General features: G+C 37.2%; 1 protein-coding gene across 6 annotated transcripts in view; it reads left to right on the top strand.

The window, feature by feature from the left end:
- helz (helicase with zinc finger) overlaps positions 1-14,427 on the top strand; it is a 274,742-nt gene that overhangs the window by 133,344 nt on the left and 126,971 nt on the right. For 4 of the 6 annotated variants that reach the window (XM_072558865.1, XM_072558869.1, XM_072558866.1 and 1 more), the window contains 3 exons: positions 8,183-8,304; positions 11,473-11,618; positions 12,899-13,046. In XM_072558865.1, the coding sequence (XP_072414966.1) occupies positions 8,183-8,304; positions 11,473-11,618; positions 12,899-13,046 (416 nt within the window). The remainder of the gene's footprint in view (positions 1-8,182; positions 8,305-11,472; positions 11,619-12,898; positions 13,047-14,427) is intronic. The other 2 variants (XM_072558867.1, XM_072558868.1) reach the window with 1 other exon arrangement.

Raw genomic sequence — 14,427 nt, forward strand, 5'->3', positions numbered from 1 at the left:
AACCTAATCTAGTCCCATTTGCCAGCATTTGACCCATATTCCTCTAAGCCCTTCCTATTCATATACCCATCCAGATCCATTTTAAATATTGTAATTGTATCAGCCTCCCCAACCTTCTCTGGCAGCTCATTCCATACATGCACTACCCTCTCTGTGAAAAAGTTGTCCCTTAGGTCCTTTTTAAATCTTTCCCCTTTCATCACTTAAGGCAAAACTAAGTGAAATGCAAGTCTTAAGAGATGTTTTTGTGTCAAAAGGCAATGTGAGTTGAAGTCTGTTTTTTGTAAATTAACTGGTTAACTGCTTAGAAGAATTCATTTTGCATTATCATCCAGCCATTCACCAAGGCTCCTCAGACAGCACCTTCCAAACCCACCACGACTATTGTCTGGAAGGACATGGAGGACAGAAGCATGGGAACACCACTAACTTCAGGTTTCTCTTCTAACTACTCAGCATCCTGTATCATTGCTCCTTCAGTGTTACTAGGCCACAATCCTGGACCTCCCCTGACACCATTGTGGGGTTACCTGCAGAAAATGGCTTGCAATACTATAAGAAAGCAGTTCACCACCGCCTTCTTAAGGGCAACCAGAGACGCGCAATAAATATTGGCCAAGCCGGCAATGCCTTGGTCCCACGAATGAAAAAAGGGACAAGTTTGATTAAACAAGATCACTACACTCCATGTACCCATATGTTCACAACTACTCAAAATCTCTCTAGGCTGCATTTGTTGAGCTGCTGTTTGAAGCACTGATTATAACTTGTCACAAATTTTACTTTTGAACCTATTGGCTAAGGCTCTGCATTGCCAATTCTTTGTATGCATGTGTATCTTCCAGGTTTGAGTGTCTCTTCAATGAAATTAAAGCAAAAAAAGTCTTGTTAGGTTTTCCTGACTGCCTTCTCAAATTATAATATTCTCTTTAGGCAGCGAAAGGAAAACTTGCATTATTATAACACTTTATGACATTTCTTGGAGATGTTTCTAAATGAATCATTTAGGAACATCTAATCATTTAGTTTGAAATCATTGTTATGTAGGTTCATATGGCAACTGTTGTACCCACAGTAACATCCCATGAACATTAATGACTATTTATGTATGCTTGATAGCTGCTGCAGAAAGGAATTTGGTCAGAATGCTAACAGAATTTGCTATTCTTCTTTCATGACTATCATATGATCTTTATTTTTAACCTGAACAGGCAGTTGGCTTCTCGGTTTGATGTTCTGTTTGAATGATGACACCTCTAATGTCTCAGTTTCTTGGTACTCACCAAGTGACAATTTAAACATGCTTTCCACAAAATGACATTTAAACCAATAACTTCCTTACTCTAGTTGAAATGCTACCTGTTCAGAAAAGCCCTAAATTCCATTCATTAAAAATTGTCATAATTTTAGTGGGTGTAGGAAAGGGTATTTAATTTAGTTTTCTGAGCGAGTGATATTTAAATACCCTTTCTTGTCACTTACTTTCAAGAGAGGGAACTGAGTGGACAGATATGAATATCATCCATTACGCTGCCAAGAGGCATCTGGATTAACCTTCCTCTGATAGTTTCTAAGTGAATGCTGATGAACCTGGTCAATCCAGGCCAATGTTGAGCTTTTGATTTGCCTTTTAATGTCCGTCTGAACCTCCAAGAATAAGGTTTTTTTTTGTTGTCAATGGCAGTCCTGCACAACTGTCACAAGAGTAATCAGTTTATTGCTGATTTAATGGATTTCCATGTCTTCACATCAATTCAAGGAAGAACCTTTCTTCAAGATATTCATTCAGGCCTCTTCTCAATTTGCACTGTTGATGGGAAACTTTGACAAAAGCATGGCAATAGGCTAAGGTTTAGCAGATGGAAATACTTGTCAACATAAATTTTTCATCTATAGTTAGGGTGGAAGATTGTTGTGCTACTGGCTTCAGAAAACCACAATGATAATTCTTCTCCCTCTAGCAATTTGTGCTTTGAAGTAAGTAGAAGGTGCTTTTATTCAGAGTGTATAGAAGTTTACATTATAAGGTAGTCTGCTTCTATTTTAGAAATTATAAAGTCAGGGACTTAAAACCTATTAGGAACTGAGGTGCCCTATCTATGATATTCTCATTCTATTATTAATAGCAACCAGATGTTATTTTAAATGAAAGCCATTTACAACTATGATGTTTCCATAATTATCTGTTAAAAGTCATATTCTGCAAGGGATGATTAGAAAGGCAAAGCATACAATTTTTGTGATGTGACCAGAGTGAAGGACAGCAGTTAACTAAAATAAGATCCCTGTTCTCTGAAATGAAAGCTGCTGAATGGACCTTGAAGAATACAAAATTAATGGGAATAAAATTAATGACTTTTTAATCAAATTCTTAATCAGTTGGCAGTAATTCTGAAGATATGCTATTTATTTTAGAAATTAGCACATCTGATTGCATTAGGACCTGAGTTACCACATTAATGAGAAAATAATTTTGATGGCAGTAGTGTGCATAAACTGTACAGAATTAGAAAGTTGAGCTTGTCTCTGTTTGTGCTGCAGCATTATGTTATGTAACAAACTCCAGCTTTATGTCCCTTCAGAACCAAAGTAATGCCTTCACTGACAGCTAAACACTGCAAACATTTCCAGTATGGAAATAAACCAAAGTTAGATCACTCTGAAATCATTACCAGTGTTGTGACTGGTTGTCTTAGATCTGTGCAGTTTGCTACTCGTTATCTCTGCATCTTGTTTTAGATACTGCCCTTATTTCTTATCTGGAATGTACATTAGCATGAGGCTCAAATGCTTGACTGCCTTTGAAGTGTTGCAAAGCAACTAAGAATTTGATCAGAATTATAAATCTGAAATAAACGAGTAATTGTCAAAAACAATTGAAGCACTGCTGACAGTATTTCAACTGGTGGGTAAAAGCATTAGAAATCTTAAACTCTTCATTTCTAATTTCTTTTAAAAATCTTAGACCATTTTAATTGATTTAGAAATGCCTTCTGTTATTAAAACCTACTTAACTACCTACAAGTATATTCATTAAAACTAACTTGTTCCTCTTATTCATTCATGGGACATAGGCCTTGCTGACTGGCCAGGATTTACTGTCTATCCTTAGTTGCCCTTGGGAAGGTAGTATGAGCTGCTTTCTTGAATACTGCACTCCGTGCTGTAGGTTAACCCACAATACTTCCAGGATTTTGACCCAGTGACAGTGAAGAAACTGATATATTTTCAAGTCAGGATGGTGAATGGCTTGAAGGAAAATCTGCACATGGTGGTATTCCCATATATCTGTTGCCCTTGTCCTTCTAGATGGAAGTGGTCATGAGTTTGGAAGCTGCTGTCTGTACTGTGTTAACCAGCAGCCCTGTCTTCTGTGGCTAATTCTTTCTCATCAGACTAGTCTTTACTCGGTGCTTCAGTTGAGGCCTTGAATAGCAAAATTCTGTAATGCAGATGAGCTCATTGCTGATGAAGGTGCAATATAACATTGCAGGCCAGGTATGAATATACTGATAGGTCCTTTACACAGTTCGGTGGAAACTCCTTAGATGAATCATATTTCACAAGTCAGCACAAAGGAAGTGTAGTGGCACTGAGCTGTGGCGATTCCATGTTGGAGAGTACTTTCATTTTCAAGCTCTGCTCAGTTTGATGATGCTGAATGTAGGTAGGTATTGATTAGAGGTGCAGCTCGGACTGCCAAGAACATGTTCCTCAATGGCACAGGGGATTGAGGGGTCTAGTTTAAACATGCGTGAAAAGACATCACAAGGGTTTGAAAGCTGCAATCTTCTGTTGACAATCTAGCTGCCTCAGTGGAAATGATACCGTTGAAAAACTGCTGACCCAGCCTTGTTAACATTGCCTGCCAAAACATCTACCTGGTTTCCACATGTAGTATTAGTAATACTAATTACTAGTTACAATTATGCAAAATGTTGTAGTGCGTCATCCGTAATGTCAGATCACGGATAGCTGAAGCCTGAGAAAGCTTCTGATAAGATCCTGCTACAATTCGCCTTCTAAATAGTGTAAATAGCCAATAAATACTGATTAATTTATAAAAGTTTTCAGCTCTCTTCTGTTGAACACATGAAAATCCCAATCAGGGTCTTAATGCAAGGTGGCAATTATCAGCAAACTGATTCACAAGGATCCCCATCATGATTGAAAAAGTTGGGAAAGCTAAAAAGCAATCAGCTCAGCAGAGCAGAGTCGAAAATAATTATTTCTGCAAATGAATTGATACTGGAATCCCACAACAGTTGAAAATAGGTACGCAGAGGATTGAAGAAAGCCTGAGTCCTCCCAAGCCTCTGGACCATACAGAGGGCAAGAACCAAGCCACACAATTGGATCAGTTGGCACAGCTGCCTCAACATTACCACATCACCTCCAATGTCAACAGGCATCAGGTCAGGGTGCTACCACATGACTGGGAGAGACTCTTAAGAGCAAAGTGCTGCCAAGCAGAGAACTTAACATTGAAGTTACTGCTGTCAGAACATGTGAACCCACAAAAGCATGCTGAAAAACTCCAGAATGACAGACATGAGAGGCCAAGTGTGCAATTCTGGGCTTAGTACATCTCTTAACAGCAGGAAGAATTCTTCCTTTGATTCTTAAAGATGTCTTTGTACTGGCCTGACTTCATTTAACCTGTCTTCCTGCAAAGAACATTTGTTTCATAGCAGGTCTAAATAGCCTGAAAGCAGTTCGTGTTATAAAAATCTGTGATTATCACAATTTTAACAAAATTGTTTTTATTTCTGATCAAAATACCATAGATTTGTTTTGTAGTCTGCACCGAGTTAGTCTGAACCTAAGTTCATTAGATTAACTAAATGTGGCAGCAAAGATGTTACGTTTATCTTGAGCATTCAAAATCTAGGTCAGTAAATACCACTTCATATTTTTTATTCCTGAGTACACTCCAGTGATTTCTGCTGGAAAGTGTGCACATTCAAAAGGTCAGTTTGGACATAAGGAGTCTGCACTGTTTTATAACATGTTCTTTTGTGGATTAACTTATGAAGGATGGCTACTTGTCTAAAGTGTTGTGGAATGACCAGTGTCTAGAGCACTGATCTAAAAAGTAGTTGTTTGCGATTCAGGTGAAGGAAGTCAAAATTGGGTCAAAACAAATGCAGCCTGTATCTTAGCTTCAGTTTTTTAAAAATCTTGGTTCTGAATTGCATTCATGCTTAAAATCCTCATTGTTCACTCATTTTTAAAGAAAGATTTAAGACGTGACAAGGCAATAAACTGTTCTTAACACTTGATCAGTGACAAGGGAATGGGCTGTATCGTTTGCCATGGGGCACCTTAATTTCCTTGAGTAAATGCTAACTTTTTATATGTATTGTTTTGGAACTATAGAATGCGTGGGTTTATTTTCCTTTCTCAAAATGTATAAAAATGTGTAGATAAACCTTATTTTTAGAATAGTTGTATATTGCTACTATTAATCTCCACAGGGGACTTAGAGAACACAGTGCAGGTGAGAAGTCATTCTGATCTCTTGGAGAGCCAACTAGAAGAGTTCTAAACAGGCTCCCAGAGCGCTGCTTGCTGAGCTGCTACTCCAAACGATTTCTCTCAATTTGAAAAAAGTTGTGGAAGAGTTGGTTATTTTCTCTTGGCTAAAAGAATGTTAACTGTACAGTCAGTTTGTGGGTAATTAACAAATTAATTACCCTCATGCAGTGCCTTTACAACTGGTGCAATCTCCTGCCTTTTGCAGTATTCATCCTGCATTTTATCCACTTTTGTTGAATCCCCACAATGCAAAATGTGGATGACAAAAAAAAAATTACCTTATTTTACTTTTGATTTTTTTCAGGTCAAAACAATAGAGTGCACTTTGAGACTTCTGAGGCACCTATTTGTAATACCATGTGTACAAGTTGCGCATCCATTGTCGCTATATATGTGCAAAGGGCAGAGTAGATTATAATTAAAATCTATTGTGGTTTAGTTGGACTGGTGCCTTGCCTTTTGAATCTGTCATGAGATATGAGAATCTCTGACAAGGCCTCATTTCCATTATAGCAATGAGTTGCAACTTTGAATGCTTGCAGTTCATGTGGTGAACTGTTGTTTGAAAGGGAGGTCCAGAATTTGACCCAGAGACTGCGGAGGAGTGGTGATATATTTCCAAACAAGATGGTATCGGATTTGGCAAAGTTAAGTGATGTTCTCATTTGATTGTTGCCCTTGCTGTTTGGGTAGTGGAGATCGCAATTTAGAAGGCACTGCCAGAAAGCTCTTAATTTATATAGTGCAGCTTTTAGGTGGTGCACTCTGCAGCTACTGTACATGGCAACTGGGTGGGGTGTCAGTCATTTGAGTTGTTTTAAAAGATGATGTTCAGCTTCTTGAGTATTCCTTTGGAGCTCCATTCATCTCAGCAAAAATTATTCCACACGCTATTTCCTTATGCATTGTAGATGATTGATAGGTTTGGGAAGTTGGGACCCTTGTGACCGTGGTATTTATTTGACTAGACCAGATGAATTTGCCAGTGCCACCTTCCAGATGTTTATGGTGAGGATTTCATTGATGATGATGGTAATGCAATTAAGCGCCAAGGAAGAGTGTTAAATTATTTATTTTGACAGAGATGATCATTGTCTAGCACTATTACCTCAACCCTGAATGTTGCAAATCTTAAGTGTGTGTAGGAACTAGTTGTTTCATTTTCTGAGGATGACGTGGAGTTGAACACTCAATATTGAGATTTAATTGTTTCTGTAATAACTATGATGACCCAGTCTCATGTTCTTGTACATACCTTGAGTTCATCTGCTTTACCTGTAAGACCCCTTGCATTGAAATAAATTCCATTAATCTCAAAAATACACCTTTTAGAGATCCACAAAACACCTCTAGGGTGCCCCAAAGCCCCTCATGTACAGTACTCACACTGTTGAAAAACTGCTTTCTCTAACATCTCATTTCATTGTCACTTCCACTCCCAGTTTGGCAAAGCTGATAGACACTTCCTGGAGCTTTCATACACACAATCTTAAATATTTTCAGCTTCAAATGACCTTTTTGGAGGTTTATCCAAACTTCCTTGGTCTGGAGCTATTACTAAACTCCTTGGTCTAAGGTAATCTACTTTAAGTATCCTCCTCCTTTCTCAGGAGTTCTGCTTTACACAGCTATATTCGTTCGAGACTTCTGCAGAACTGCCCCAAGCTTAAATTTTTAAAAAACTTAATAAAACTCTGGGTATTTCCCCAAACGTTTTTTAATTCCAGTATTCTCTAGCTGAAATGTCGATGCACAGTTGTCTGTCTTGGTCAGTGTTAACTCTCCTAATGTAAACAAAACCCATTAGTCTTGGAAGCTCACTGCCTGTGAGTGGTGAATGCTTTCAAAATGAGCATTTGATAAGCATCTGAAGAGTGCAAATGTGCAGTGCTACAGGAAAAGACAGAGGAGTGACAACCCTTGCTGAGAGTCTACACAGAAATAATGGGCTGATTAGCCTCCACCTGTACAGTCATTCTGTAATTCTGTTTGATACATTTCTCAATAATTACATGAAACGGGATGTTTAAGAGCATGAAAACTGAGCTATTTATGCGCGCTGTTCTTTACATTTGTTTGCAATAGCATCTATTTTGATGGAGGGGCTTCAGTAGCCACTGTTCAGAAATGCTTGCAAAAAACAAACCAATTTATCCTTAGATGTTTTTTCACAATCTACTGAATAAATAGGAAGCTTTTTTCATGGCATTTGGAGAGGGTGGAATGTTTGAGTGCATTAAAACTTAACCAGTGAGGAAAATAAGTTCATGTTATTCTAAATGGATTTGAGGCATTAATGTGCTATTGAAAAGAGTGGGAGGGGCTATAGACTTCTGCTTGTATGTTTCTGATTTCAGATTTGCCATGGCGGGTGCGAGCTTAATGCTTGCCCAAGATTCATCACAGGCACTGCTTAATGAATTTCTCAGTACAAGCTTGAGAATAAAATTGATGGAGCTTAAAAGCAGATTGTCCACTTGACCTGAGATGATATATATATATATATAATATATCTGTCTCTGTGTATTCAAAGAAAAATAAATGACCTTCTATCTTAAGTTGAAATTTACATTTTAGTTAAATGTTTATTTCCATATTTTAAGGTAACATTCAGTAACGCTTGGCACAATTGTTTGTTTATCAGCAGGTTTATTCACTCATATTCTGTTGGATGAAGCTGCTCAAGCAATGGAGTGTGAGACCATCATGCCTTTGGCACTAGCAAGTAGACATACAAGGATTGTCTTAGCCGGTGATCACATGCAGGTGACCAAGTTTAAACTTCATTCACAACTATATCAGGATATGAATTATGAAACTGCTTCTTACTTCTCATGATTGCAAATCTCCTGGCTTTTGTATTTCTTATGTTTCTGTGGCACCAGAAGATGCCACAAGGTCATATTTATTTATCCTTTTCTTGCAATTTAATTGCCCTTAGACTTTGCAAGATGCTGTTTGGGGTCATCCTGATTTTGTAGGTCTTTTAAATCATAATAATATCATAGCAAAGAATGTAGTGGCTTATGTTTTGTTTGTAGTAAGTGTTTTCTTAAAAGCCAAAAATGCTTAGTTCATGTCCAGGTCTAATATGCTGTGAATGGCTTACTCTTTTAATATAATTGCAATGCTGATACTGAATTTCACTGCTGCCTTCCACCATGATCCATAGTCTTTTTTAAGAAACAACAATTGAACTCATTAAGTTCAATTGTGTGATGTCGGATCTTGGCTGAATGACAGTCTGTTTAATTTTCTTTTTAAATTAGCAATTTGGTTTTCTTAAAGCAAATTTTGGTGACCTGGTTTTCCCTAATATTGTGAGGGGAATATAGTGTGCAGACAGCTTGGCTCTGTAATCAGGCCCTTTTACGTAACATGACAGTAACTGTTTATAAAAGAAAGAAAAGCACTGAAAAACTGGTTCCTGTTGCCGGATAATATTCCCGCAATAATTGTGCACCACTGCCCTTTAAACTAAAGTTTAATAGATAAAAAGCTCTTTTAAATGGACTTCATCTACAGGTTTTGAGCAGATGCAATGCAACCATTATGTGAAGGTTGGAGTTGGCAACTGTAGATAATTGATTTGAATTTATTTCCAGAAATGCAAGGCTGCCAGGAGTTTTTTTAACAAAGACTTATTTGGGACACTCTCAAATGTGCATGTCATTTAAGTCCAAGAAAGTCGCCTTTGTAAAATTGATGAATGGAATTTTTGCCAACTTTACTTCCTGACCATCTGTCAGTTTAGCAGGGATTTTTGGCTTACAAACCTGATGTAGGACAGAGGACTTTGAGTGTTTTTCTGAGTGGAGGAGATTTGGAAAGTAGGGTGGGGCATGTGCTGTCACATGAACTATGTTTTCCCTTTTAAGACATCCTCCTCATTCCCAGAACGTATTTCTAATTCTTCTTCCAGTTGTGGAGAAAGCTAGGGAAGTACTCTACTCTCACCAATGTTGTTCTGTAACTGAGTAACCTGGATATTAATTTATTTCTCCACTTTTCTGATCAGTTGCAAAAGCTAAGCTTGTTTGGGAGGAGGGGGGAAAGAAAGTTGATTTTTGGGAAGAATAGACTGTTATTGCCTTGCTTTTTTCCCCCCTTTATTTAAACTTAATGGTTGCAAGGCCTCCTTCAACACATATATAATAGTGATATAACAGCATTCTGCAAATTTTTATATATCACTTTTGTATCCAACTGGGGTTTCTTTTCAACTGCCCCATCAACAAAACTATCACACAAAATTCAGCTTCTCCAAAAGGCTATGATTTTATAATGAGCATTTTCAGTGGATGCTGTGATGGAATATTAACATATTGGTACATTTATTTATGGATTAGCATTGCCTCCATTTATTGCACATGTCAGATCATGAATTAGTGTTCACTGTCACAATTTCTTATTTGTAAATGGCAAACTTGCTTTAAGGAAATTTTTAAGAGAACTGAACTACTGAAAAATTTATTTGTAGTCATATATTTGCCATTGTAGCATTGTAAAAGACTTCACCAATAAGTAGAGCAGAAAGAATTTTGAAAAATTTATGATTGCACTTCTAAAATGCTTGAGACTTTCATCTGTATTTTCTGTCCCTTCATGAAATTTCTGTTTTTGAACTTGAGCATCTGAAAGAACTCTCTCAGTTCTGATCCTCAAATTCATTTGTGTACATTTTTCTTCAACTTTACATTGTTTTGTATTTTTCAAGAGTAATTTATGGAACCATAATCACTGGATGTAATTTATACCTTGTGTGTTCCAAAGCATTTTGGTTGATGTATTGCTCGATCACCTGGCTTCACATTTAGTCTCTATCATTTGTACTTGAACTTCTAATGGGTTGGTAGTGAAGAGTTGCAGAATAGTGGCAAAATTGTTGGGAATAGATGCAATTAGTTTTCCCTTTTTCTTAATTGCTGCTACTTAACCACTGAATGACATTAGCTTTGGAGATACTCATAATCACCTACTCATCTCACATGGTCTGTTGGTTGCCTGACTGGAGTTTGCAGTAGCAATTGAATAAATGATGTGTTTTCACTGGTCACAGAATCACAATGTATTCCAGACTATCACAGAAGTTACAGCTCTTACTACCATGACTCAGACAGCTTTTGAAAGAAAATTGCACCAAAAGCTGGTAGTATTTACTGCATTGCTTCTAGTTTTCCCTAGCTATAATTAGAATCACTTGTCAGTTTGCATGGCATTTAATGTTTGAGTTATTTCCTGCTTGATAATTCAAGGTAGCAGTCTCTAGTCACCAGTTTTACAGTCAAACATTTTTGAAGTGAATATAGATAGGAAAATGACTCCTGAAGCCTCCTTTTGATCAACGGCATAATAATATACAGAGTGGTCTGGAATTTTCAGTGAAAAATATTTTTAATCCATAGGAGTTAAATGTGTAGCACCAGTTTCGAAAGTGTTTCTTTTGCTGTTCATTGTTAATTTGTTTGCATCAGCATAATGTATATCCTTCTGTATTCTTGTTTGAAGTTTTTTTGTTATAAATAACACTTCAAAAGTAGAAGCAGACATTGAAATAAGTTTTACACATCTGTTCTGAATGTTTATTTTTCTAAATGTTATTATGGCACTTTTTGCAAGTTAGTTCATAACTCCTTTTTCTTCAAAAGTAGTTAATTGTTCTCCAATCAATTATCACAATGACCAAGGGCCAGAGAATTCCATTTCTTTCTGACCATGTTGCATGAGATCCACTGACCATTGCCTTGCTTTGTTCTTTTGCTTTCATTTCCAGGCACAGTAACCTCTTCCTGTTTTAACCAGTATACCAATGATATATAGGAGGAACGGTCAATAAAAGCAGAAAATCAGAAAGAAAGTATTCTTGCATTCTAGCTTTATGTTCAGCAAAGCACAAATTTAAAAATAGCTAACCTTCTGCTTTACATTTTCCAGCTTAGTCCCTTTGTATACAGTGAATTTGCCCGGGAAAGAAATCTTCATGTATCGTTGCTAGATCGTCTGTATGAACACTATCCTGCAGAGTTTCCATGCAGAATTCTACTATGTGAGAACTATCGTTCCCATGAAGCTATTATCAAGTAGGTTATCAAGTTTATGGCATTTCCTTGGTGATTGAGTTAGTTCTGGTGATTTGGGAGGGTTTCCTCTAAGAGACTTGGAGCTACCATACCCAAGTGAGGGAACTGAATTAATTTGCACAATTGTCTTTATGTTTGCACCTTCATTGTTAATATGGCTTCCTCACAGTGATTGATACCATTTGATTTTTAATAAGATTGCTTACTGACTGGCAAATACTCCTCAAACTAGCCAGATATTTTGCTGGTTCTAAAACAGGAATGGTGACTGTTCTCAAATGCCCGATATTTGTTGAGACTGTCCAATTGTCTGTTTTTACCAAAGGAGTACAGTGCAATACAAAAACAGAACAGGAATTACTTCACAACATTAATATTTGGTTATTACCAAAACATTTATTTTGCAATAAATCTTTCATCACAGTCCAACCTAAGCATGTACTTCTAATATAGTTGCAGTTTTTGCAACAATAATTAGTGATAAAATTTTGTTCTGATTATTTTCTAAATATAAATTCTTTAAAAACTGACATACCTGTAATTTAAAAATAACTTCTTTGAGTCCTCATGCCTACATTACATAAATGTGAGGATTGAGCTCAATTGTTGACACTGCTCTATCTGCTCACAATTTATCATCTCAATAACCACCTAAACCTCTGCAAAATCTATCTCTTCAACCACCCTTTCAGTCACCACATCTAATTTTACTGTTGCTTTGCCTCTATTCCAACACTATCAATTACTTTGTGTCATTTACCATATAGCAAATAATTACAGACTGTTCACTTGAATTAATCATTGGGTGTATTTTGTGCTGAGCATCTGGGCACCTGACAATTGAGAGCTATCACTGTGTCTCCAACTATGCTTATGCATAATGCAAAAGTTAAGCCATGTTTGCGGAAACTTATTCAGCATGGATAATTTTTGTTTGGATTTTGCTGTTTGAAATTTACATGCTAAATCAACACATCATGAAGACCTCCTAGTATTTCAGAAGTTATGCTGAGTGAAATTCAACCATATTTAATTTTATTCAGGATTCGTGGTGCTGGAAGAGCACAGCAGTTCAGGCAGCATCCAAGGAGCAGCGAAATCGACGTTTCGGGCAAAAGCCCTTCATCAATTTCCTGATGAGGGGCTTTTGCCCGAAATGTCGATTTCACTGCTCCTTGGATGCTGCCTGAACTGCTGTGCTCTTCCAGCACCACTAATCCAGAATCTGGTTTCCAGCATCTGCAGTCATTGTTTTTACCTCATATTTAATTTTATTTCAGCTACACTTCTGAACTATTCTATGAGGGTAAGTTGATGGCTAGTGGAAAGCAACCAGCACATAAAGATTTCTATCCACTGACATTCTTCACAGCCCGAGGAGAGGATGTGCAAGAGAAAAACAGCACTGCTTTCTATAACAATTCAGAGGTAAAGTAACAAAATATCCCTACTGGTCATATCTGTCCATTGTCTATTTTTACCACAGACTGTGATGATTTTAGGCTTTGTTGCAATGCTGCACTTAAATATTGTGTTATCTGTAACCACAATATGCATGTCAGTAAGAGTGTTTTGAATTCATAAAGTTATCCATTGAATGAATCTCCACCCTGAATCAGTTTAGGAAGACTTGTATGGAACAAATCATATATTTCTTCAGTGACGTTTTGTTATAAAATTCTGGAAGCTTTCCTTAGTGTTGAAATTAAACGTATTGAGTTTCTTCATATTCAGTAATGTTTCTGCTTGAAGTTCAATCACTGTCCAATAATTTTTTAATCTCTATTTTCTCCCCTGATTCTGTGAAATAATGAACTCATTGCTATTATGATTCCCCAGGTTCAGGGAGTCACCTTGATTTTATGAGTCATGAGTTTATGGAGATTATCTGACTATTATTGGTAGGGTTTTGCTGTGCACAAACTGGCTGCTTGTAAGCAATGTTTGGAATTCACTCTCCCCAGTGAGCAATGGAGGCTGGGCCATTGTCTGTACTCAAGACTGATTTGGATGGAATTTTTGATTGAAAGGGAATCCAGACTTTTGAGGGCAGATGGGAGTGGAATTTAGGCCACAATCAGATTAGTCATGATCCTATTAAATAGTGCAGCAGGTTCAAAATTAATTCAGGCTTTCTGGGTCTCTCCTATACAACTCTGTGACTCTAAGTGACAGACGTACATGAATTTGGCTTCACTGAGTCTGGTGGTTGATATTTCATTACCTTTAGTTTGGAGGTAAGAACCAGATTTTGCAAGAGTTGAAATAAAGATGAAAGAGTGTTTTTATGAAGGGGTCACATGGTACATTTACAGACCCTTCAGTCCAACCAGTCTGCACAAATCTAAATTAATCCCACCTGCCTGCACTTGGCCCATATCCCTCCAAACCTTTCCTATTGGTGTACTTATCCAAATATCTCCTAAACGTTATAACTGTACCTGCATCCATCACTTTCTCTGGCAGTTCATTCCATAAAATGACTCTGTGTAAAAAAAAGTTGCCCCCATGTCCTTTTTAAACCTTTCTCCTCTCACCTTAAAAATATGCCCCCTAATTTTAAATTCCCCCACCCTCACAAAAAGGCCCTTGCCATTCACCTGACCTATGCCCCTCATGATTTTATAAACATCAATAGCCTCCCATTTCTTATGTTTAGAAAGGTTTTATGGTAAATTCAAAATGGATTCTAAACATAGCAGCAGAAACAAATGTCAGTAACAAAATCGTGAACATTGTTATTTTGATTTACTTATCGTTATATCAAACCATAAAGTTGAACTTCTGCTAGGGATGCCAATACCTATGG

The sequence above is a fragment of the Chiloscyllium punctatum genome, chromosome 39 (genome assembly GCF_047496795.1).
Source record: "Chiloscyllium punctatum isolate Juve2018m chromosome 39, sChiPun1.3, whole genome shotgun sequence".
Classification (NCBI taxonomy): Eukaryota; Metazoa; Chordata; class Chondrichthyes; order Orectolobiformes; family Hemiscylliidae; genus Chiloscyllium; species Chiloscyllium punctatum.